We start from the raw sequence: 25085 nt of genomic DNA, 5'->3' as shown, positions 1-25085 counted from the left end.
TACATTCATAATGTTCACAACTTTGACTTCATCATCTTCTTCGAAACTGCAATTTTATAACAGGAAGGGAAAATTTTTGTTCGAAAAAAAACATCGTAAACGAAATGTGTGATTCTGAGAAGTTAACAGTCGATAGGTACCTTGAAACAACCGTATTAACCGCCGTTGACGTTTCACCGCTTAATTTCGATTTAATTTGTAGACCTGCGGCTTTGGACATTTTGAATTATAGCTAAATCAATGGTCAATGCCTATAAAGTACGAGCATACACTTTGAGCATTTAATGTTGTTTGGTCGATATATTGACTACTTCTCCATGACTCCTTTCCTTCGTATGCCGACGTAAGGACTAGAATGAATATCTACAAACATATTCCAAGCCGATACCGATTTGCATATCTGTCCGCAAACATCACTCAAAAACTTTTTTTGGAATGTTTTACGGATTCTCACACTGTGGAGCAACATGTAGCAATCCGGTCAAGATAAACGCTCCGGACGGATTGATGTAAATCTCGTTAGTACAAAAATATTCACTCATGCCTGTTTTACACAATCATTGGATCATAATTAAAAGCTAATCGGATTAGGCCATATCACTAGTTAAGGATATGGTCATTGCACAACCATAAGTTTAATTCCATTTGGAAAAGCGAGAAGTCCAACTCACGATGATGTTCGAATGACTGTAAGCTGACGATAGAAAGAAAATAAATTTTTATATTTAATCATTCCTCGACAGATCAGAAATTAAAATCTTCGGCCAACTATTGACAGCTGTGCCAATGTCAGCATGAAGACTGTTCCCTCAAGGTGAGTATACTATTTACATTTGCTTAGATGTAAACAAAACTCAATAGCTATTCAACATCAATTTCCGATCAGCTGACAATCTACTTCCACCTGTTTTCGCCACATTTGTATGAGGCAGGGCATCTATCCACCTCACTCTCCCACGTTAGCAAAACAATCGCCTAACGATATGTGATAATACGGGCATTGGTCAACGTGTATCATTTTAAGTTGCGGGCGCTGTGGTGTGTGTCGTCAAGTATGTTTTGACTTCGGTCTTTGCGTTCCTTCTCGGTCTACTCTAGTTTTTAAACTTAGGAGGGGAACAAACAGATGCTAGTGGCCAAAGAAAATATTGAATATTGTTTTTTTTCGTTTTTAACTGTAAGTAAATTAGTGCGGTCCCTGATCAATCTTGTGTAGTTTTTGAAGCCTTGCTGACGTGATCGCTCAGGTTGGTTACGTTTATAACATTTTAGAAGGATGGTGGTCCTGGTAATTGTCAAATTTGCATGGATTCGTGCATAGAATTGAGTTAATAGAGAAATTGTTTTGCATATTTTACTTCAGAGTGCAACATGGAGGTCTATGTGCGATCAATTGTTTGGCTGAGTCTGGTATCCATTGGGCTTTGTCAGAATATGAGAACTCCGCCCGGAGTTCCTCCTCAACAGTATCAGGTATCATTTTTCGTTATTCTATTTAATATTTTCTCCTAATTTCGTGGACTTTGTATTGGCGGGTATCTATAAAATTCTATTTAACATTATAACCCAAATTCTGCTTCAGATGGGCCACCAAAACATGCCCGTTCAAATGCAACAACAAGTACCCGTTCAAATGCAGCAGCAAGTTCCCATGCAGCAGCAAGTTCCCGTACAGCATCAACAGCACATGCAAATGCAGCATCAGCAAGTGCCAGTGCAGCACCAGCAAGTACCCATGCAACACCAGCAAGTGCCCATGCAACACCAACAACAAGTACCCATGCAACACCAGCAGGTGCCCATTCAGCACCAGCAAATTCCAATGGAAGTACACAATCAGCAACCTGCACCTCATCACCATGGTTCTCATGCCCCTCAACAAATCCTAAATGCAGCTCATATAATGCAAGAAAAAGAGTTGAGTATTGAATATTACCTTACTGTGCTAATTGAAGTTTTCAGCTGTATATTCCTCCTTGAATGTTTCGATTTTCATTAAAAAAATTCCTAATCGTTTTTACGAGACAATATGACATAATCATTTTTTTGAAAGTTTGTGAAAATAATTTGAACTTTTGAGCAAAGTTGTTAGCTACGCGAAGTAATAATTAATTCATTTCTTTATGCTTTCAGAATATATATATATATATATATATATATATATATATATATATATATATATATATATATATATATATATATATGTATATATATATTTTTTAAGGTAATCTACCGGTTAAGGTAGGTTTTTGGATGGGCACAACTACCAAACAAGCATTTTATTATTCCTAACAAAACAAAAAAATCCATCATCCTACTCTACATCAGGTCCCTCTTCATCTCTGAGTACTTTCTTCCTCCCTTCATCCCGTCCAACATCCCTATCCTGTTCCTTCCCTTTCCTCTTTTGCCCAGCATTCTACCCTCTATCACCGTCTTCAACATCCCACTGCCGGTCAAAACCCCCTTCATCCACTTTTCCTGCCTCCATAGGATTGCTCCCAACAAACCCCTGTCCTCGCCCACCATTTCAAGTACTTCCTCATTTGTTTTTTTCTCTGTCCATTTCACCTTCTCCAATCTTCTCCACACCCACATTTCAAAAGCCTCCAATCTACGTCTATCCTCCTGTTTCAATGACCATGTTTCCGCGCCGTACATAGCTACGCTCCATATCAAAGTTTTTATGAGTCTTTTCTTAACATCCTTACTCAATGTCCCTGTCATCAACTCCCTCCTCCTTGTGAAAGCCTCTTTGCCTAGTGCAATTCTTCTCCTTACGTCCCTACTACTTTGACCGTGTTGGTCCAAAACACTACCGAGATACGTAAACTGTTCTACCTGCTCTAGTTTTTGCCCTCCTATTTTAATGTTAAGCTTGGCCTTTTTCTTTCTAGAAAATCGCATAACCTTTGTTTTACTAATGTTGATTCTCATCCCATGCCTGTCGCACTGAATTATATATATATACATATATTTATATAATGTTGTATTTTATATCTCTGACTTGTTCAAGATCTTGAAAAAATAATAGGAGCATTGTATCTGCTGGATATTATTAGTAACCCAATACATATTCATTTTTCCTTCTTTCCAGTCACATCAAAGAACATATGGAGGTGCCCATTGACACAAGCAACATGTCTGATCAGGAACTCCAGTTCCATTATTTCAAAATGCACGATGCAGACAATAACAATAAATTAGATGGTTGTGAACTCATCAAATCACTGATACATTGGCATGGTAAGACATAGGTGTAATTTCATTCTACTCATAAAAAATACATTTTAAGAATCTAGCTTTACCATTTTATTTCCTTAGCTAGTCATATATTAAGTTAGTGTTAAGGTAGAGGAAAATTATATTTTCGCTTTTGCCAACAATTTATATCAAATTATCAGAATTGGAACAATTGTTGCATTAAAATGCACATTAGCGGATGACTCCGTTAAAAGTTACTGTTGCGGCATCTCCCGCAGTTTCTTTGGAAATTGGAACAATGTTTGTTTTTGTGTGCGAACATACTGTAATTTGCTATGAATATTCCAATTAAGCTTTTAATTACAATGCTGCTCCTTGTATTAATAATTTGGTGTTGGCGACCTGCCAAACCCCTCTCAGCCCCTTGGATGTCATTTTAAAATTGTTTTTTCTTGTTACACAGAGCAGGGCCATGCAGATCCCAGCAATGCCCTTCCCCAGGAGAAAGGGAAGGTTTTCTCAGATGAGGAACTGGTGTCCCTCATTGACCCCATCCTCTCAATGGACGACACCAACAAGGACGGCTTCATTGATTACCCTGAGTTTGTGAGAGCACAGCAGAAGGCAGCAGCTGGAGGGGCGGCTACTACAACAACGCAACACTAGGAGAGAGGCAGATGCAATGATCTTTACTTTCTCCCCCGCATGCTCCAGGTGCAATGCCCTGTGTAAGTTGCTTGAATTTAAGGGACTCCTGACCAGGGGAGGGACTCATTTCAAATGATGCGCTCTCTGGCAAGAAATTATACTCTCATGACTCATGCATATACAGTTGAACTTGTTCGATATGTTTTTGAAGAGGAAATGAAAACTTACATATGCTACCAAATGATATCACTATACCTGTATGTAGATATTTCCTGGCATTTTGATCAAGGTGAATGCCTATCAATGACTTGAGTAGAGTTACTAAATAAGATGACCTTTCATAGGCTTAAATATGTACATACCACGAATAGGGACAGAAGTTCTTTGGTGATAATTAACTTTTTGTGTTCATCAATTCCTATTTTTCATAGTCCTCTAAACATTTAGGTCTACATAACTGCAAGCATTTTATAGCAAATTACAAAATCAAATGGTCTTTGACTTACATTCTAATCAAGGATTTTTGTCAATGTCTTGGTGTCTGCAATACTACACTCTGACTTATATTTATTTATTTTAAAACATTGTTCACATACAGCAGTGGTGCCATTTTACAGTGAAAAATATAACAAACATAAAAGAGGACAAAAGACAATAACAGCATAACAATAACAACGAGAACCAGGCATGGACCGGGGAAATTTTTAATTTGTTGAGAGGTGGGATAAAGCTTGGGTGGTGAAGTTGTTGCATGATAAGTTAAAGGGGTCGACAGTATGAGGGAGTGAATTTAGAAGGGAGGAGAGGTGAAATAACAGTGAGCACTTGGTGAGAGACATTCTAGGAATAGGCAGATGGAGTAGGGAGTGGGTGCGGGTGGATCGGGTTGGTATCCTGAAGTTAAAGAAAGATAGCAGTTAAGGGCAATCAATAGCCGAGTTTAGGGTGTTGTAGAGGAGTTATAAATCAGCTTTAAATCTGCAGCTTTGGGGACTAGAAATGGATAGGGAAGACAACAGCATTTGAGGACATATTGCGGTAATGTGGGACTCGGTGTTTGACTATTTTGGCAAAGAAGTGAGAGATGCAATCAAGGGATTTAAGGTTAGTTAGGGATGATGTGGACCAAATGGGGCAGCAATCTCCTACATATGCTCGCATATGTAGGAGATTTACCAACCAGGATACTAACTAAAGATTGACTTATTACAGTAAATGGTATTAGATACATATTAATGTTAAATTATGATTTTTTTTGTAAATAAATGTATTTCTACCTTCATTTGCTCTCTGTAAATATGTAGTAGAATCCATATATTTGCTTTTTATAATATTTCGTAGTTAACTGAAACTGCAGATGGTAGTGAACCCCAATGTATAAGCATTTTGTTTACATATATGCAATCAGATTATCTTGCAAGGGCAATATAAACGTTCATATAATTCTCATTATTGTTTTTATAAGAGCTTATCGACCTAAAACTAGTAATCACTGCCCATGTTATAAAGTTGATAGCTCTCAGACACTCGGGGTAAATACCACCTCTCCAGCTATTATAAAAAGGAAAACTTAACTTAATGGCATATGCATTTTGGGAGTAGAGCTTTCTCCGTGCAGTTTCTGGGGCATTTCTTAAGTTCATATGTGCAAATATTCCCCCAATGAGAGCATTATTCTTTTGTTATTTTTTGTTTTCATCCTTGAGTAATGTTTTGTGTTGCAACTGAGTTGTTAACATAATGATCTGTCAGTCATTCGTAAATATTTCTGCTGTGTGTTCTCTTGCAAATTACCAATTTTTTAATAACTCACAATTGCTTTGAACAGATTTTTCAATCTCTAAACAACATACCTGTACTACTGAGTATTTGATGATATATATATTATATAATGTTAAGTTTATCCTACCTGGCACAGTATTAGTTGCTATTGGCAATAGTGAAGTTTGTAAGTGCATGAAGCATATGGTTGGCAAAATCATCCTCCATTGTAGCCATTACTGTCGTTTTAATGTAAAACACTGTAGAGAGTTCATAGGTGGGTGGGTCTAAAAAGTGACGCCAAATAATCTTCTTTTAATTTTAGTAAATATTTGAAGCCTAATATATAGTAAAAATATTTTACCATAAGAAACAATTAACTATCCAGGCTCAGAGCTATTGAAACAAAGTTAATTTATGAATATATATTTAAAATTACTTTATTGGGGGAATGCTAGTATGGTAATTGAGTCCATTGCAACAAGGAGGAGTCTCTTTATAGTGCTGTCTTCTCAGCTATTGCAGTATTTGGCCGAATTTATCATAGCTGCCAACAGTGATGACCCCTTATTATTGTAGACATTTTTGAGTGTTGTACTTGTAGAATTGGTCAGTAATGTTTTCTTGAAATTGAGCAATGCATTCGTGAAGCAGACACCCTTGTACATAGATTCTCTGGACATCTTGTCTCCTGATTGAGACTTACAAGGGTTGCATGACCAAAAGTGGAGAAGAAAATATTAGCAAGTGAAGTAAGAGGAGAGCACAATTGTTGGCAATATGTATGTCCTGGTGGATGGCTTAACAAATAGATTCACCAATCTCAAAAATTAATCCTTCACTTTCAGCATCGACTGACAGTCAAAGGCAGGCAACATTCGCCAGAGGTGAAAACTCATCTGTTGTTCCTCTTGCCTGCTGTCAACAGCAAAAACATTGAGTGAGCTGGTGATGACTGTGGCTCACTTGGGATCGAGATCTTTCTCTGCTTCCAGCATGCATTCCCCCATTATTCCAAACCCCCCCACAGAGCAGTGCCACCCCAATTGGGAAGGAGTGGGACATTTCTGGCCCAAGAGTGTTATGCAACACTTAGGGGTGATATGTGTTCTCTTGTGAACCTTTTTAAGTGTTTTTTGTGGACTTCCCTTTGTGAGGAATGGAAAAATTGTTTTGGTGGACAATCATGAAATCTCTCAAGGAAATGAAACGTGCATTCCAAATGAGTTTGGTTTTGTTGAAGTTTTTGGCCTCTCTTGGAAAAATAAATGTGGTGACTCCTTTAGGTGCAAATGGATGGGTTAATCTCTAATTTGGGAATGCCAAATCTTCATTGTTTTGTTGTTTTAATGAACTCATAAGGATAATAAAATATTTTTGATACATTGAATTTTATTTGTTGTGAATTCTATGAAAATGTCATCAATATCTGGCATATGTATCTAATGTCTTTCTATCCACAAAGTATCATAAATTTTCACTCAACTCCTATGAATTTTGATTATAATGTTACTCTGTAGGAGGGAAGGAAGTACACAAAGTTGAAAAAGGGCTTACTGTAGTGTTAGATGTCAGGTTGTTTTGTTAGGAGAAGAGTGAGAATTGTCGTTGTACCATTATATGGCCTGTGTCCATTCAAAACCTACTTAGGAAAAAACTGGTAGATTACCAATGATAATAATTACTGTACATTGTTTTATGTCAATAATATGTCTCATCTCAGGTCATTGAACAGCACTGCTGTTGGTGACCAACGTGTTTGCAGGTGGCCATGCGTTCATTGTTGGACAAGCTTCTTGAGTTTGCAGCATATGTCTCTTGGTGTGGGCCAGAGTAGTTTCTTGGCGCAGCATTCGCTTGTGGCATCTACATTATAACATGATTCTATATAGTTTGATTTAAATGGTAATAGATTTGAATCAAAAATGGTTACCCACTAAAATGCCTGTAGTACTGAAAATCATCATAAGGCTACTTCAATGAGCAAACAATATTCACAAATCCGTCATGGAAATGTTGAGTGTTGGCAATAGTGTTTTTACTAAGTCACATAAGCTGATGGCAACTTCACAATTTGGACTGGTTAGGTGAATTTTGGGGTACTTAAATTCAGGCAAAACCTCTTATTTTCTAGATTTTGAGAGCTGTGGCATCAATTATTAATATGCAACAGGTATGAGATATGTATTTGTCTTCCTGTCTGTGATGTACTATGCCAAGTCACTTGCACTACATAGTGTGCCTGTATTCATTTAAACTGTGGATATTGAGATACTTCTCTACAACAATAATCAACACAAAGCTTGGTTATGATATGTGAGGGGTAGAGATCACCTATAGTTAGCCTTTAGCATGCAAACAGTACACATTGATCAGACAGGGGCAGTTCCTAGGCCCATAATTTGGTCTCCCATTAATATCTGGTCTCCGTATTTGAACCTGGAATTTTCTTTCCAGCACCTGAGACCTCCTCCTTTTGGGATACCTTGCAATAATTTTCAAATAATAAGCATAGAAAATTCCAAAATATGTACCAGCTGCTTTTCTAAAACATGCATTTTATTCTTCCCTCCCCATGTCTATCAACAGTTCCCATAACTAATGGTCTTCTTTACTCACATACAATAACCTTAATGTCCCATTTAACTGCTCAATAAATTTTATCTCACTTTAAGGTCTCTTCCGTTCTTTGATCATCTCTAAAGCTTAGTCTTCTTTTTAGTAATATATTTCCAAACCATGCATTTCATTACTCCAAGTGAGAGTCATGAGTAATTTTTTCTCTGCATCTTCACTTTATATCCATGTAAAGAATACCCTCCTCTCTGAAAATCAGCATCTTTTATTGAACAATTTCTTCATACTTTACTAGTGAGTCCACTGAATTTTTGACTCTTCCTTAAATAAATGATGTGTCATATCTTGGGAGTGTAGCATTAGCAGTATTGGTGTCAATAAATTATGGGCGAAACTCCTACCTCTCTCTCCCCTTGGGTCTATCCCTGCATTCTAATTCACCATCTCTATTGGGTGCTTAATTCCAGGAATGTTCCTCTTCATTTATACAAGTCAGGGCTGCTTTTATCTATAACAATAAAATTCTAGTGACTGTTTGTTCTATATTCACTACCTTTCTTCTCTGTTTTATGGTTATCCTGTATTGACTATCCTTCCCCTTGTTCTGTGACAATTACTCCAGTAATTCTCATTGTTTTCCCTTACTTCTTACAAAAACCTAGCATTTTCTTGCTCTTTCACCTCGGCGGTTACCCAGAAAAGCTCCTAAACTTACACACCACTGGAAAATGACCCCATGTACTCACTTTCATATTTGCGTCTGCCTGAGTTTGTTGAATATCTAATTGAGATGATTTCCCATCGCCTTACTCAGTAATGTGTTCAACTTGATACCCATCATTTAAATGGCCTCTCCACCGGGGCCAGATACATTTGCTGCCACCTCACTTAGGAACATATGCCGGGCAGGCTACATTTTGTCTGGCTCCTACCCTTCAACCATGGGTTACCCAAGTAGGAGGAATTATCATAGTTCCTGTGCGCACAGCTAAATGGATCGTAGGAACAAAGAAGGCCTCACACCATGTCAAGGTTGTAGTCCATGGGAAAGGTAAAACAATATATAAAAGAGCAACTTTGTCAAAGCAAGCTGTCCAAAATAGTTACAGCCAGGAGGTTGCCAAACATTTTTTATAATGTAGAACTTTTAAGCCTTTTTCTGGCAAGGGAATAGGTCATGGTTCTGTTATTGGTGAGATCCACTCTTCCCATCCCCTAGCTGAATCCACACGCATAATGAGCTTCACTTTCTTACCACCGAAGCTACATAGCCGACCTCATTAACATGTTTGCAGATAGTATACATACCCATTTCTTTTCCATTACTAATTTTGAAAAACTATTTAATGCCGCTATTTTATGCCAATGTAAGCGTTGATATGTCATTTAAACCCCTCCTTGTTTACCATTCAGAAATTTCCTGAGCAATCAAGAAAAGTTAAGTCCAGAAGAGTCAAAATGCAATGTGAAGATGTGAAAGCATGAGAAACAGTTGCATTGTACATTGAGAAGCATCACCATAGTAAGACGGTAGTTATACGTGCTACAAATTTATTTAGTGATATTGCTGCGCTGCATTTCCACAAACTTTTGAAGTGTCAGCAAAAACAAATATCTCTTAACAGTTTTCATAAAAAAAGAATTAGGAATGTATCATAAACTATAAACCTATTATTTAGATTACTTTTTGTTTACACAAATCTAATTCAAATTACAGGTTGGTTTATACCGTGATTTAACAGATGAAGATGATCCTAAATAATGTACTTATAATTTTCTTTGAATAATGCTCGAAAGCAATTTTGGAGCTTAGAATGCATTGTCATATTTTACATTAATTTATTCAGGAAAAATTACTTTGCTTCAGGAGGAAGATTCCAGAACAAGTTTTTCTCCTTGTTCAAGGTTCCATTGAAAATAGGCTATGACAAACACAGCTTAAGTGTCTGGGTCCACTTAGGTACTCTTGAAATCCAAAGTTGAATAAAATATGCAAGGGAAAATTCAATTTTCTGATGTTAGTCAGTTTTGTTTCTAAGGGCAAACAATTAACCTAGAGAAATAAAACATTTATACAAATGATGAGTGCCCAGCTAACAATCAAATGTTCGGGTTGATGAATGGCCTGCTTGAGTTTGAGTTCATTCGGCTGCCATAGAAAAAGAGCATTTTTGGTTATTTCATATTTTATGATAATTAAGTTGAAATATTACTTTATACAAATATTTTTACAAGTTGACAAAGATTATCTCAACATCATTGTTCTGCACATAATAGTATTGAACATTTTATGGAATGGTAAGAACATCTGAATATCCAACAATAGTGGAGTGACAACAAAATCATTTGCAGAAGAAAGACATTTCAACAAAATACACCACTAAAACCAATAGTCCATTGTTCAACCATGTTAAAGACAAAATATGGCTCTAATAGAAGGGGATAGTTTGAGAAATAAAACTGCAGACAATAGCAAGTAAATCATTTACAAATGATCACCTGAATCAAGCAACAATGTTTTCATAAATATTTATCCTTAATAACTTTCAACAATACACCAGCCAAATTTCACAGGAATATATTCCAGGAAGGTCATTCCATTGGCAGACATGGCATTCTTTTCCAAACGGTAACATTACAAACACTATCTCTTTGTGTCAAATGGTTTTTTTTAAAAATTGTTCTAATTGAAATTTATTACCTAACAACTTGCACCATCATTTTTCTCACATGGGTAAACATACCTCTGCATTTTTGAATGTAATTAATTTAAGCTAGGAATATAATAAAGAATATGAAGAAAAAAATTAAGATTGCAAAAATTTTTATCATTAGCCACCTATTCGAAGTCACAGATTGGAAGTACTTCAGAATTTCTCCATGAACAGCCTCCACGTTCAATGAAGCATCTTGCACATTAGTGTCAATCCTATGAAGACAATTAAGCCACTACATTAGCAAGGGTTCGTTGAAAAATGTACATTCTTAAAGAAGTTAACTGACCATAAAGTAAACAAACTACTTTTATCTGGTTAAACACATAAATAGTTGTACATGGATTTGGTCTCCAATTTCCCTCAGCATTTGAGGAATAACAAAGAATAATATGGTGATTTTTAAAACATTCAAATTATGTTTTCCATAAGATATGACTCTAAATAAACTTCAAAATTGAAGATGGATGCATCTTCATACGACTTCACGAAAAATATATTTCACCATTCAATAACATGAATAAGGGTACAAATATTTCTGAACAACATTAAGGTATAGGTTTCCATTGCCCCATTTTTAATTTTTATTGTCATTTTATATGTTCATTAAATAATATCATTTGGACTTGAGATTTTTTGCCAGAAATATTTTAATGAAATCAAATAAGAGCAAAAACAACTATCGTGGCCATTTACTTGTGTAATGCCTGACAAGACAATTTGCTTCCAGTTCCAGCAAGTTAAAATTTCTCTCAATGTACAGAAATTACGGGAATGGTGCCTCTCTCACAGGGACTACTTGCCCCTTACATACCTCTCCACCAGCTCTTCCTGCTCCTTCACCATGCTAGCCAGCTGCTGGAATATCCCACCCAACTCCACAATTGTCGACTCTATGTTCTGCATGGTCTCTGCTCTACTCTGAATGTAGTCATCCTGCAAAGGGGTCATACCTTTCAGTAGAGAAATTAATCCTTTTAAAGGAGTGCCACCAATGAAGATGAAATTTGGCTCCTTGGATCAATTCTTAGTCACAATTTTGATGACATCCCCCAGCTTAAATTCAAGTGGTATGGTTGCCTTGGTACCACATCTTCCTGGGTAAACATGGGTGGCACATGGAAAGGAACTTGATCCCCTCTTCACTGAATACGTAAACTTCTATACTGCATGGCAAAGTACAATGTGAGCTACACCCTTACCATGCAAAACCAATCTTTATGTTCAAGACTGATTTTTGCTTGATTTGATGTCATGCTCGGTGCTTTAGCCTAGGCACAATGACTGCTGCTAGACTTGAAATTACTAATGCATAAAGCAGAACCAATTGGCTAACTTAAATACTCATGTGATGTTAAACATATTCACAATCTATTCAAATATGTAGTTTCATTCATGAGCTGGTGTCTGTAGTAAAAATGGAGAAATGATCTCTTGCATAGCGAGCATGCTGTATCACTGTTGTTAATTCTTCTCAAGCTGCTGGAGTAAAAGCATCTAAAATTGCTGAAAGCACGGAGATTCAGTAACTACGTGACAAGAGCATTAAGGTTTTGCTTTCTTATGGACATCCACCCAAGTAAATAGGGCAAAATTCTGTTCCCAGATGTAAACTAACCAGAGAAGTATCTGTGTTCTGCTACTTCTCCTTAGGCTTAGATGCAATTGTTATTGATATGCCCTTTGATATTATCTCTAAATACAGTTTTACCATGGGTTTTTTGCAAACAGATACAGGGGCTAATATCTTATATAAAATATCCAGCTCATTCTTTGGTATTTATAACTATTACAGTTGCAATGCATAGTTCAGAAAATATTCTACCAAAGGTAACATAGGGTGGCCAGTCAACATAAAAACTGTGGATTTAAAAATTCACTAAATTGGTAATCAAATCTTTGATTTGGGTATAGACTGGCCCCGCGATTATTTTGTCAAATTTTGAAGTGACTTAGAATGCATTCAGGTTTATTTTGTCATAAAAACATTGTGTTTGGACCCATATAAAATAATCGACTTTACTATTTCATATGTAAATCTTGTTCCTTTAGATATTTAATTGGGTTTTACTCTGCAGCAATGACCCATGTCAGGTTGAGTGGGAAGCTAATGACATAAGAGTGTACAGTGTGACATCTCTGTAAGTTCTGACGTCTGTAAGTTCTCTCTTATTCAGGAAGAATCATAGCATGACATGGAGGTGATGACACTGATCAAGATGCCTGTGGTGGCAGTAATCAACAATGTTACTCTGTAGCTATACTCTTTTATGTTTTGCTTGCATCTATTACACCTTGTATTGGATGAAATTTTTATTCTTTCTCCATGGGATGATAAAGAGAAAGCATTAGTGGCACAGCACTGTCATTTTCCTTTTTACAGCCTTTGTGCCACTCCTGAAGAGGCCAATGATTGAGAAATTTCCCTTTATTTCCACATGAAAATCCTAATGATCCTATTTGAGAAATAATTTATAACCTCCCAGATGCCTTGGAACCTGAGTAGCCTATGGCCTCCAAGCTTCAACCATAGTCTTCCTTAGGTCCAAACGAATAACCATTAAATCAAGTTCTGGCATCACTGGTTTACAGAACTTTTATATTTATTACTTTTTTACTGTTGTATTGGGTGCAGTTCCTATAGCCTAATGCAAATTTGCCAAAGGTACTAGTATGTGCCATCGATAGACTGAAGCATTACTTACTTGGCAGTGATGTAACACTGATTTAAAGTGTTCACTGAGGGAATATAATACAATGCAACATCCTAAGTAAGGACTTTCATTTACATCTACATGATACTCAGCAAGCCGCTGCAAGGGCATGTAGTGTGGAGTGTTAGGTCGCCAGCCACGCATGCAAAATCATAATCATTACACATATACGAAGGGGGACCCAAAAGTAACGGAAATTGGGCTGCAGTGGGGAGCAAGAGTGAGGGAAGCCTTTGTTCGGCCAGTCGTACGTTAGGCTCACACCACTTGCATCAGTATGCGCAGCGCCGTTGCTGTGACTGGATCGGTCCGTCCATGAGAGCTGTTTCAGGGAAACAACTTTTTTCACTTAGGCAAAAAACGTGGAGGCGGATTATCAAGAGCAACACGCTGCACTGAAATTTTGTTTCCTGTTGGGGAAATCGGCCGTGTAAACTATTGTAATGCAGCAGACTGCTTATAGGGAAGCTGCCCTAAGCAAACCCAGAGTCTACAAGTGGTTTACAGGTTTTAAAAATGGTGAAATGTCAGTTGAAGACCAGCCCCGTTCAGGCTACCCTCAACATCAAGAACTGATGAAAACATCAACAAAATCAATGCCCTCATTTGTGAAGACTGTCGCATTACCACTGATCAACTCTGTGAGATGTCTGGAGTGTCATGGAGTTCAATTCAGAGGATTCTAGAGCAGATCTTTGACACACATGCGATTTGTTCTTCCATCATGACAACGCACTGCCTCATACCGTCCTCCCCGTGATGCAGTTTTTGACAAAAAAACGGCATGACATCGATTGCCCACCCCCCCTACTCACCGGATTTAGCTCCCTGTGACTTCTTTTTGTTCCCCAGACTCAACAGGGAAATGAAAGGAAAGTGTTTTGACACTGTGGAGGAGGTAAAACGAAAATCGCTAGAAGGCCTTAAGGACATCCTGATAAATGAATTTCAGAAATGTTTCGAATAATGGAAGCATTGTTTGGAGAAGTGCATTGTGGTCAATGGGGAATACTTGTAAGGTGAAAAAAATTTAATGTAAATATATTGAGAACTAAAGAATCTATAACAACATTCCAGTTATTTTTGGGTCCCCCTCGTCTCAGTTTGATAATGCATTCAAACAAAGTTAATCACATGAAAGAAGGTACTTACAAGCAAGAGTATTCAATGAAAGGATATTAAAATCATGTAATCGAAAGAATTTAAAAAAACATTTGGTATCCTCCTTCCTTTAGGTTAAGTGAGTCTAGGAGGAGGAGGGAGTTTGCCACCAGGGAGAGGAATCTCCCAAGCTCACATAGTCTGGTAAGGGATATCTTCTTTCTAGTGGGTGCCAGAGGTGCTGCCTGTTTGTTTTCTCATATGAGTGATGGAGCTAACTCCCACCTTCAGGTAGTTATTAGTCCTCTGCTAAAACACCACAATAAGATACATCCACACACCCCCTAGGGGATTTGGTACATAACCATTTGCCCCCCTTCCAAGTGAGCAAGGTGCGCACGCAACCCTGAGCCGCAGTCAAAGCCACTTAAACAAATCCAATTAGGGTAAGAGACTCACTGTTTGGTCATAAGCTTGAGCTTGGGTCTGCAGTGAGTGTCCAGGAATGGCAACAGGGTGCCCTCTGCTACCCTCCATATTTATTGCCACTTGGTTGTCATCCTTGAGTAGGACTGAGCCTTGGTGATACCCAGACACGGCCATTGGGGGCAGGGATGTTGACACTGGACCCTTGGAGAAGAAGTCTTGTCGACTCTTCTGATGCCTCAGGTTCTAAGCAAGAATAAGAAGAGACAGGGGTTAATCATAACAAATACATGGTCTGGCCACCACAAAAGGCAAAGGTACACATGGAAAATGCCTGGCTATTCAGAGAGATTCGAGATAAGATTATATTATGGTTAGGCAAGGATTTAAGAATAGCATGATTAATTTACAGTTTCCTGGGAGCAGATGTGAACTCAGACCATTATTTACTAATGATGAAGTGTAGCATCTGATTAAATAAAAACAGGAAAGATGGCTTAGGAAATGGAATTTGGTAGCAACAACAGGCACAGCAAGAAAGGACTGTCAGCAGGGTTTAGAAAAAATTATGAGTGACGCTAGGAAGATGAATACTATAAAGGAAAAATGGGAACATCTCAAAGAAGGAATATTGAGGACCTCAAATGAAATGATAGAAACTATAAATATGAAAAGGATGAGGAAACCATTGATTACGGATGAGATGATTAGAAAGATATACAAGAGAAGGAAATGGACAAATAAAAATACAGAATTAGGTATAAGAAAGTATAAAGAGTTGAATAATAAACTGAGGGAGGCAACACATACAGCAAAAGAAGCATGGTGAAAGATTCAGTATGAGGATAAGGAAAGTTTATTGAAGGAGGGTGAAATTCGTGCATTATACAGAAAGGTTAAAGCACTGTCAGGAAGTGAGAAGGGAAAAGCTGTGATCACAATGGAAGATAAGTCAGGAAAATGCTTCTAACTGAACTATAAAAGATCCAAGAGAGATGGAAGGAATATATAGAAGAACTGCTTGGTAAAGAACTTAAGCCAGCAAGCTAAGGCATAAAAAGACAATTTGATGTAGATGAGGATAGCTTAGGGCCAGGCCACTTGATAGCGAGATAGAATGGGCATTGAATGAATTGAAATCAAATAAGACCGTGGGGGTGAACAACATTCCCACGGAATCACTTTAAGGTATATGAAAATGTAGGAGGAAGAGCTATTGAGATTAGTGCCAGTTCCTATTCCAACAAAGGTAAAGGCCACATCAACTAAAGAATGGAGAGCAGTGCAAATGATTACTTAGGGATTACCAATCTGTCTTCAGGAAGGTCAGATGCATGCATAATACCATTTCAATAATAACATCACTGATAGAGAGAAATGTAAAACACAATCAGAATGTACGTCTGTGTTGAAGATTTTGTAAAGGCATTTCATAGAGTGAATTAGAAAAAATAATGTATTGCAGAAAATAGGAATAGATTAGAGAACTTTGAGACTTATGCACAAAATGTACACCTCTCAGATGCGAGTGGTGGATGGAGGATCTGGCTGGGAGGTGTTGGAAAAAAGAGTAAGACTGATATCTATTATCACCTGTGCTTTTCAACTTATATGTGGAGGAAATAGTTCAAGAGGCAAGGGAAGAATTGGAGATAGGAATGAAAATCAGTGGCGAGCTTATGAAATCATGTAGATTACCAGAGGACCAAGCTTTAGTTTGTCTGCCAGCTAAGGGTAAGTCAGTTGGCAGCACTGGAAAGTCAGTGCAATAAGTATGGGATGAGAATAAATACACTCAAAATGAAGACTATGCAGTTTTTCAGAAAGAGAAAGAATAAGTTAAACATTAAAATATTGGGGCTAATTTAAATATCAAAATGAGAGTTTAGAAATGGGAACTGCTGGAAGTTTATATACCTAGGCAGTGTTCTTGACCAAAATGATCAAAGTAGTGAGGACATAAAATGAATTCCACCACGCTAAAAACCTTTCCCAAGGAGGAGGGAATAAATGACAGGGATGTTGATTAAAGATGTTAAGAAAAGGGTCACTAAAACATTGATATAGTGTGTGCTTTTTGTAGGGCGTGGATACACAGTCATTGAAGCAGGATGATAGGCATAAATTGGAGGCTTTTGAAACGTGGGTGTGGGGAAGGTAAAGTAAAGGAAAGAAAACAAATGAGGAAATGTTTGGCATAGTGGGAGGGGATAACTGAGAAAAATCAAAAAGATGCAGGAAGGATAGATTCAGAGCAATTGGATGCAAATGACTGATAGCTAGGATGTCAGGCAAGCAAGAATGGGACACAAATAGGACAGGGATGTTGGACGAAATGAACGGATGAATGAAGTAGTTGGAATTGGATAGATCGATTTATTCACCATAAACAACAACATAATGTAAGAGGGTCTTGTCGTAATGACGCATGTCAGGTTATACTTTGTAAATATAGACAAGGGAATAATTGCTGAACCATTTGACAGCTTGTGCCCATCCAAAAACCTACCTCAACTGGTAGATCACTAGTAATAATAATAAAAACAACAAAATTAATTTGCAAATTTGGCTCCTAATAAAGAGTACTAAATTTTATGAAAATTTTACTCTTTGATATAGATTGGACAATAAAAAGAAATTAGTTTCTTTCGAATCAAATTACGGGAAGCGATTTGGGGATGTTCATACCCATTTCACCTGTAGGTAAAACAATGAATTTTGGTGGGGCTTCATTGTTAGTTTCAAACAATAAGAATTGGCAAGAAAAATCTCTTCAGACACAAAACAAAAGTTTATGGAGATGCCTTAACTCACCTCTGTCCGTACTTCTAGGACTTGCTTGAATGCTGTTGACATTGAAGCCAACTTAGATTGGAGCGCAAGGACAACACTAGATGAATGAGACACCAAATGCCGACCATTCTGTTGGCTTGCTGATCGCTGACCACGACTAACTTCTTGTAACCTGGCAATCTGTTGATTAAGACTGCTTAAATCCTCTTTGATTATATACGTCAATTCTTGGATTTCAGTAGGTTGGTCACTATAGATGGATGTGTTCTTAGCCACTGGAATGCAAAAGAAAAAAATAATATTATGGTGTACAATATAGAATAATAATTAAAGAGGCTAAATTAGTAATTGAATTTTTTTCAAATTTGATTATTTGAATAGTAAATTTTCTTACGTCCAGCCAACTTTTCCAATTTGGCATATGCACTGCTAATATTCTTTCCTATAGTCCTGAAAAAATATCAAGGCATTCCCTTTTATTATAGGCAAGAGAATTTATTAAATGGAATTAGTAAGGATCATTTAACATCCAGTAACTTTGCCTGCATACTGCTAGTATTTTCAGAGTTAAACCCAAGCTTACAATGGATTTTCAGCAGTATAAAAATGAAGGGAATGTCAATATATTTACCGAGCAATCATCATAAACTCAGCATAATCTTGTAAGTTTTTGGACTTTCTGGAATCCCTGACGGACACAATTCGCGCGACCTCACGACTTTGCAAGGATCGCACTGTGTTTACAAATTCCATAGTTCTATCGCGGGATGTCATCCTGACGTTAAAAAGTGCACTTTCTGTTTCTTGAATAGCTGACTCTACAGTTTCTTCTCTGTAATAACGTGGGATCGCTCCACCATTATTATTTCCAGAATCACTGAGAGGTCTGTGATTTTGCCAAGGATCACGAGCAGCAGGTGACTCTTGTGGTACAACAATAAGAGGTGCCTGCTCCGACTCTGACCCTCCTCGTCGTCTCCTTGCTGTCATTTGTCCAGTCAAATGTCTTCGTTATCTGTTTGAAAGAAATAAATCTTGCTAAGTGCGTATCGAGCTTAGGGCACCTGCGTGTGGAGAAATAAATCCATGGTTAAGCTTAAAGGAGTAATGGAATTTCAATGGTATTGTGCAACAAAGTTGTGGGGAGATGGATTTTAAAACAATATTGAAATGGAATTCTACCAAGGTAATTTTACTAAGAGGAAGGTTCACAGAATAAAAGACACGAATGACCTAATACATTAAACTCTGACTTGCATTGGCGATGCATTCCTTTGATACCAATGTCACAGGATTACATTTTTCGCACATCGTAGGAAACTCATGAGAACATTACAATGTTTGGTATGAATTTAAAAAAGGTGAGTAAATCCATTACATCCTCAATGACATTTACGCTTAAAATTGACCACCATGAAACTGAAATAATGGCATTAAAACCTTACTAAAGCTGACGAATTGGAGAGACATTCATGAAAACAAGATTAAGAAATTGGGCTGCGAACATTTTTTACTTACAAATAACGCATTTGAAGGCCAAGAAGATGGGGCATTCACCGCGGCAACAACTGCGTTATGCATCCATCGTCAATTTCGTATTTACTGTAGGAAAACAATATGGAAAACATCAGTGCAAGACGATTTTCGTAACTTACGTCAGCATGTTACAACAGCTGAAGTACGATTTCCAACGGGAGATGTCCCATGATTCCATAAACGTCTGTCGTCACCCATGGTTTGGTAGAAAGTCGAATTTTGGTAGTCACGTTGTGTTGTGTATTATTGGTAAGAGATTTTTTAAATTCTTTTCTTGGTTCACCCAAGTTTCCTGGAAATATAATATTTCCAAGGTTGTGTTCACATGGTACGTTAATTTAGTCGTGTTTATTTACAGTGATTTCAGAATGGCGTTGAAAACGGCCGAAAGTATGCAACAAACAGTTGCGGCAATGTTGAAAGGGATAGAAAGGTAAATATCATTACAATTAATTTAGTACCTGTTGCATTGATATTGATGTATTCTGGACACTGAATAGTTTACGACTGCAGGAATGTATATGTTATAGATATAATATAGGCTGGAATATAAAAAAATAGGAAACATGTTATGAATTGCTTGATTCTGTCATTGTTTGATTCTTGTGTTGAATTTAAAATGTGGCATCTCAATGTTTTAAACAGGCCTATCTACCTATCTTAGCATACAGTGTGCTTTGAGTGGAGGTATAAGGGTCATCCCATTTCAAGTTACGTTCCTTATGATTTAATTATTTACCGCACAGACACAAATTTTGAACTCTACGTTCTTAATACTGATGACATTTTCTTAACACTCGGATTTTCAACCCCCAGATTTCCTTTAGAAATCTAAAAATTACATTCTGATGTGTAGATTTTTTTTTACATTTAACCATGTTCTATACATTCGATTCTTAGGTTGTGCCATGGGAAGAGTTCAGTCCTTCTTGTGTCAATATTTACCCCGGTCATCTCGAAAAATTTGTTATCTCTTACTACACGTTGAAAGCCTTGCTTTTGGTTAGATGTGTAGATATTTTCCAGTTTGTCAACGTAGTATAGACTACTTTTTTGCCTCTTCCGTCTATGCAGTATTGTCAGTTCCCTTTGCTATTTCCAGTACTTATATCACCTTCCTCTTTCTCCAAATGACCTTCCCTCCATTACAAATTTAACCTCGCAGCAGTCCATGTTAAAATCAAACTATCTGATGATCGATAGTTTTTATTCGCTGCACGCAAAACAATCGATCCCCAATTCTCCATCTATCCGAGACAGGTGCCCGTCAGGTGCGATGACCCCAATTCTCTAATTCAATTCCTCTCAGACCTCATGCCGCTCATATCCGATGTGGTTAATCAGGCGCCCCCCTGCGTACAACAACCTTTAATTATAAATATTACTCTGAAACGCATTCTTTGGAAGTTTACAACTTATTGTTTTTTGGTGTGGGGAAATCAACTCCTATAAATTATCAATACATATACTATACTATAATACTATATGACCGGTTTTTAGTTTTTTCAGCATTGTATTTCCTGAAGTTTTTTATTTGTATGTTTATCATTCACAACGGTGTGTAATTCATTGCCAAAATTGTTGTGTCCCCTCATGGTCATTAACAATATCAACTTTCAGTTTGTAGGTGTGCATTGTTTTGCCATCATAAAGATAAGTTAAATTACTCTATCCATCCTTCCATTTAATATTTCATAAAAATTTCATATGTATCCTGCTGAATAGCATTTACTTACAACTTGTTTGTGTTCATTGAATTTTTTCATGATTTTGTTAGTTACTATAGGTTGTGATTGTGGAATTTTATGTTTACTTCTTTTTAGATCCTTTATTTATTCTTATTGAGCTCTACCTTAATTTTGGCCTGCTTAATACCTTAAGCTTGATTTAACATTTTTCCCTTTTTCAATTTTGAATTTTTTTACATTTTTATTTCTTCTAATAAAAAATCACACAGGGAGAATAAATTTGTAATTTTCATTAAACTGAAATACAAGTCATGTCATATTCGACAAATTTTTCCCAAATGCACCATTTTACTGTTTGAAATAATTTTGGGAGTGTATATTATCAATCTGGAAACGAAGGTATAAACTATACTAATGGATGTATTTTGCCAACAATATTGTGAAGATATCACTGTTGTCAACCTTAAAATTGATTTGTTAGGTGAGGTCAGTGCTACACCTTGCATTAAGCCCAATCCTAATTGAAATACATACACATGTGAGGTGGCAGTTCCTTTCTCTGTGCCCCTATTGTTTCCTAGAAAGTCTGGTACCCAAAGAATCACACAGTTTGGACGAAGGTGAGGGTGCATATAGGCGTTACCAGGAATCAAACCTGGGCCCTCAGGTCATTAGTCCATGCTCTATTCACTGGACTACCATGCTTCATGACCTCATTAGTGAAACCATAGAGAAATTAAGGGGGGATCCATTTGTAGGTTTTGTAAAATGCGAGGGGATTATAAATTTGTCTATGAAAGTCATAAGTAATAGTTTAACCCTAATGCCTTAGTGAAATATTAATCCTGGTTAATGATGTTGCTCATTGATGTATAATTTCATTCCTAGGTTCAACCCTGAAAACCTGCCTACTCTGGAGGAGTATGTTGAAATACAAGTACGGGAAAATGCATATGACCTGGAAGCCAACCTAGCTGTCTTAAAATTGTACCAATTGGATCCAATGAAATATAGTTCAGAAATTACTAGTCAGATTCTTATCAAAGCCCTGACAAATTTTCCACATACTGACTTTGTCTTATGCAAGTGCCTTCTCAATGAGAAAAATGTGAGTTTTTTCACTTGAATTTGCATTAGCGTTTTCCGCTTGGCATTTCACTTTGCCCCGAGTTCACCCATTTCCCTTAACAGTTGCAGGAGCCAGATGTTGCTCACATCAATTACTTAGCAGACATCCTTGAGAGGTGCAATTTCCAGCAATTCTGGGCAGCAGTGAGATCATCTCCAGAAGTCATTTCTCCAGTTCTTGGGTTCCATGACTCCATTCGTAAATTTGTCTGTCATGTTGTTGGCATCACCTATCAAACGCTGGATGCTGCAACTTTGGCTGCACTACTTGGTGGGGTTGATGGTGAGTGATGACCCTTTTCATCATAGTGGCGTGCCTTTGGAGGAACAATAGTTTTCACTACCTCTGCTGCAAGCAAAATATTCATTCAATGCTAATATCATTGCATCAATTTCAAACTGTAAAAAGCATTCGCATTGATTGGGATTTGAACCCAGATCCCTCAATATCCGGTTGAGTGCTTTAGCCAGTTAAGCTATCGAGGCGTCCTCTTAAACTCTCAATGCAAATGATTTTTACACTCTGAAATTTTTACATTGAAATGCACATAGCGGATGACTCCGTTAAAAGTTACTGTTGCGGCATCTCCCACAGTTTCTTTGGCAATGCTAATAGTAATCCAAGAGACATTTAGTTTTAAGTGCTCTGGAAGAAAAATATTATGAAATTTGTGCCAAACATATTGTCCATAGCGGTCAATGCCATAAAAGAATTCAACTCTGTTTAAGTAAAACAATTAAAATTCCCATCCACTAAAATTCCCATCCACTACAATTAAAATTCCCATCCACAAGACGAGGTCATACTCAAAGCACCCAAAAAAGTGAGGAAATTCTTTATGTCATAAAGTTCCCGGTGACATGGTTCGCACCCATAATATGATAAAAAAAACCACAATGTGTGACCATCAAAAATAATAGTAAGCAAAAGGACCCCAAAATACTTTGGAAAAGAGGTTTGTTGTTAGATACCCCCCAGATAAGGAAGGTTAGGCCCCATGCCCATGCTCTTTTTGAGTCGAATGATGTGGATGTCAAGTTTCCTTCCACCCTTACCACAATTCCTGGAAATCATGTATGTACCAAATTGCCCCCTATTCCTAAATGTGCAAATTAACTAAGCAGTTGTTAACCTCCCCCATATAACTATTACTATGAGCACATGTGGATGGCTCCCTGGTGTAAGCAATCTCATGATTTGTTTAAGAACCTTTTGTCAGCGTAGTAAACATGGCTTGAAAGATAGCAAGTGCCTCGTACACTGTTGCATCTTGTGTGATTTTGTTATATAGTGGTGATATCATTATGATGCTGAGGAAAAATGCTTAGGATGACTGTATTTAATCATAACCGTTGTATATATTACACTATGCCCTAAAGTAAAGGAAATAATGCTCTACATAAATACAAAATTTTCCCAGCATATATTCTGAAAAAATGACTGTGCTCACATATTCTGTAAGATGAAACATTTTCAAGGATAGGTGCAGTTGTACAGCCATTATCATGTTGGTTGAAAGCATTGTAGAGCAAATTGGTTGTAATTTGTTTACCTATTGCCAAGTTGAGACCCGCTATTTCATGTTTAGATAATATACACAGGTGTAATAGTTTTGCTGTGGTGAATTTTCAATGCACTGCGTACAAAATCAAAGTAATAAATCTGATGGAAATAGGTGTGAGGAGTTGGCATTCCAGGGAGGCTAACTTCAAGTTTACTTAAGTGCTAAACACATTAAAAAATTGTCTTATTATGAATTAAATAATGTGCAAAATTAGCTCTAAATTTCTTAATACTGTGACAACTAAACTTATATTATTCGTGGATAATATAAAATTATATGGAGTCACAATTAATGATTTGAGTTTTTAAATCATCAGCCGTTGTATTGAAAAATAATGCTTGAGATAGTTTCATTTTGTGGAGCCAATTGCTCAATGTGTTTAAGTTTGTAATTTAAATTGTACATTTATTCCATTTCAGATCAAACACTGAGGATGTGGATGAAAAAGTATGGTTGGAAAGATATTGGAAATAATATGATATTCATTGCAAACCAGGAAGATAACATAAAAACGAAAAACATTACTGAAAAAATTGATTTCGACAGTGTTAGTCCAATAATGGCTGCTTCTCTGTGAACTCATTTATGATTCATTCCTCTTTCGTCAATGTGTATGTTCTGTTTCAATAATGCCAATTAAAATTAATGAACCATCAAATTAGTTCATTACTGAAAAAATGACAGTTTCAGGCATAACATGGTGGAAATCCTTCATGATGAAAGAAGACACTTTGCTTTTTCACTTATAGTATTTTTATTATAACCTAGGTTTTGTTATGCTGTAATGAAACCGAGGTTGTGATAAAAATATTCTATGTGTAAAGCTGTCCCTTCTTTCATCATGGTTCATTACTGGCTCTGGCAGTGACATCTCAAGTTGCTGTGAGTTCTGAATATTCTGTCATCAATTCTCCTTGTGTGGCACACCAAGAATTCATCTTTGTATAATCAATGGTATGTGGTGAGTGTAATATAATAGTGTCCAAGGGTCAACTGTATAACCCAGGTATTATGCTTTGTATATTCATTATTATTTTTAATAGATATATATTTTAAGCCCCTCCCCATGGACTACAACCTTGACGTGATGGAAGGGCTTGTGGGTACTAAAGGTCCCTAGAGCTGTGCTGGCTGAAGCCATGCTATTTGGTCCTGGTAGGGCAATCCATGCCAGATAGATAGAAGGATAAAAACCAGAGGAAAGGTATTCCATGGCTGTTCCTCAGTGAG

At 37.1% G+C, this 25085-nt stretch overlaps 3 protein-coding genes across 3 annotated transcripts; 2 read left to right on the top strand and 1 right to left on the bottom strand.

The window, feature by feature from the left end:
- The first annotated feature begins 1018 nt into the window (after positions 1 to 1018).
- LOC139698093 (lymphotoxin beta receptor inhibitor-like) lies at positions 1019 to 7003 on the top strand. Its single transcript, XM_071597004.1, has 6 exons — positions 1019 to 1247; positions 1364 to 1473; positions 1583 to 1917; positions 3098 to 3246; positions 3668 to 3932; positions 6462 to 7003. Exons 2-5 carry the CDS (start codon positions 1372 to 1374, stop codon positions 3868 to 3870), a joined length of 789 nt encoding a protein of 262 aa, XP_071453105.1. The 5' UTR covers positions 1019 to 1247; positions 1364 to 1371; the 3' UTR covers positions 3871 to 3932; positions 6462 to 7003.
- Positions 7004 to 10364: 3361 nt separating this feature from the next.
- Syx5 (syntaxin 5) lies at positions 10365 to 19602 on the bottom strand. The gene is made up of 7 exons (XM_071598379.1): positions 19457 to 19602; positions 18570 to 18953; positions 18333 to 18388; positions 17960 to 18213; positions 15179 to 15391; positions 11719 to 11840; positions 10365 to 11119 (listed from the first exon to the last, which is right to left on the bottom strand). The coding sequence occupies exons 2-7, from the start codon at positions 18926 to 18928 to the stop codon at positions 10960 to 10962; spliced, it is 1164 nt and encodes a 387-aa protein (XP_071454480.1). The 5' UTR covers positions 18929 to 18953; positions 19457 to 19602; the 3' UTR covers positions 10365 to 10959.
- Positions 19603 to 19623: 21 nt separating this feature from the next.
- On the top strand, positions 19624 to 24531 carry eIF3k (eukaryotic translation initiation factor 3 subunit k). Its single transcript, XM_071598378.1, has 5 exons — positions 19624 to 19723; positions 19833 to 19907; positions 22051 to 22270; positions 22354 to 22573; positions 24275 to 24531. The coding sequence occupies exons 2-5, from the start codon at positions 19843 to 19845 to the stop codon at positions 24430 to 24432; spliced, it is 663 nt and encodes a 220-aa protein (XP_071454479.1). The 5' UTR covers positions 19624 to 19723; positions 19833 to 19842; the 3' UTR covers positions 24433 to 24531.
- The last annotated feature ends 554 nt before the right edge of the window (positions 24532 to 25085 follow it).

This window comes from Hetaerina americana, unplaced genomic scaffold (genome assembly GCF_022747635.1).
Source record: "Hetaerina americana unplaced genomic scaffold, ioHetAmer1.1.p SCAF_10, whole genome shotgun sequence".
In the NCBI taxonomy this organism is placed as follows: domain Eukaryota; kingdom Metazoa; phylum Arthropoda; class Insecta; order Odonata; family Calopterygidae; genus Hetaerina; species Hetaerina americana.
Note: the sequence above shows the minus strand (reverse complement) of the source record. Positions and strands in the feature narration are given on the sequence as shown.

What these genes read in the sequence shown, in the direction of transcription:
- LOC139698093 (XM_071597004.1), top strand. Translation starts at nt 1,372, where the DNA reads ATGGAGGTCTATGTGCGATCAATTGTTTGGCTGAGTCTGGTATCCATT. An exon ending in TTCCTCCTCAACAGTATCAG is followed by an intron (nt 1,474 to 1,582) that starts GTATCATTTTTC and finishes ATTCTGCTTCAG; the next exon opens with ATGGGCCACCAAAACATGCC. An exon ending in ATCACTGATACATTGGCATG is followed by an intron (nt 3,247 to 3,667) that starts GTAAGACATAGG and finishes CTTGTTACACAG; the next exon opens with AGCAGGGCCATGCAGATCCC.
- Syx5 (XM_071598379.1), bottom strand. Translation starts at nt 18,928, where the DNA reads ATGACAGCAAGGAGACGACGAGGAGGGTCAGAGTCGGAGCAGGCACCT. An exon ending in GAGTTTATGATGATTGCTCG is followed by an intron (nt 18,389 to 18,569) that starts GTAAATATATTG and finishes ATATTTTTTCAG; the next exon opens with GACTATAGGAAAGAATATTA. An exon ending in TCCTAGAAGTACGGACAGAG is followed by an intron (nt 15,392 to 17,959) that starts GTGAGTTAAGGC and finishes ATTCTTGCTTAG; the next exon opens with AACCTGAGGCATCAGAAGAG.
- eIF3k (XM_071598378.1), top strand. Translation starts at nt 19,843, where the DNA reads ATGGCGTTGAAAACGGCCGAAAGTATGCAACAAACAGTTGCGGCAATG. An exon ending in ATGTTGAAAGGGATAGAAAG is followed by an intron (nt 19,908 to 22,050) that starts GTAAATATCATT and finishes TTTCATTCCTAG; the next exon opens with GTTCAACCCTGAAAACCTGC. An exon ending in ACTACTTGGTGGGGTTGATG is followed by an intron (nt 22,574 to 24,274) that starts GTGAGTGATGAC and finishes ATTCCATTTCAG; the next exon opens with ATCAAACACTGAGGATGTGG.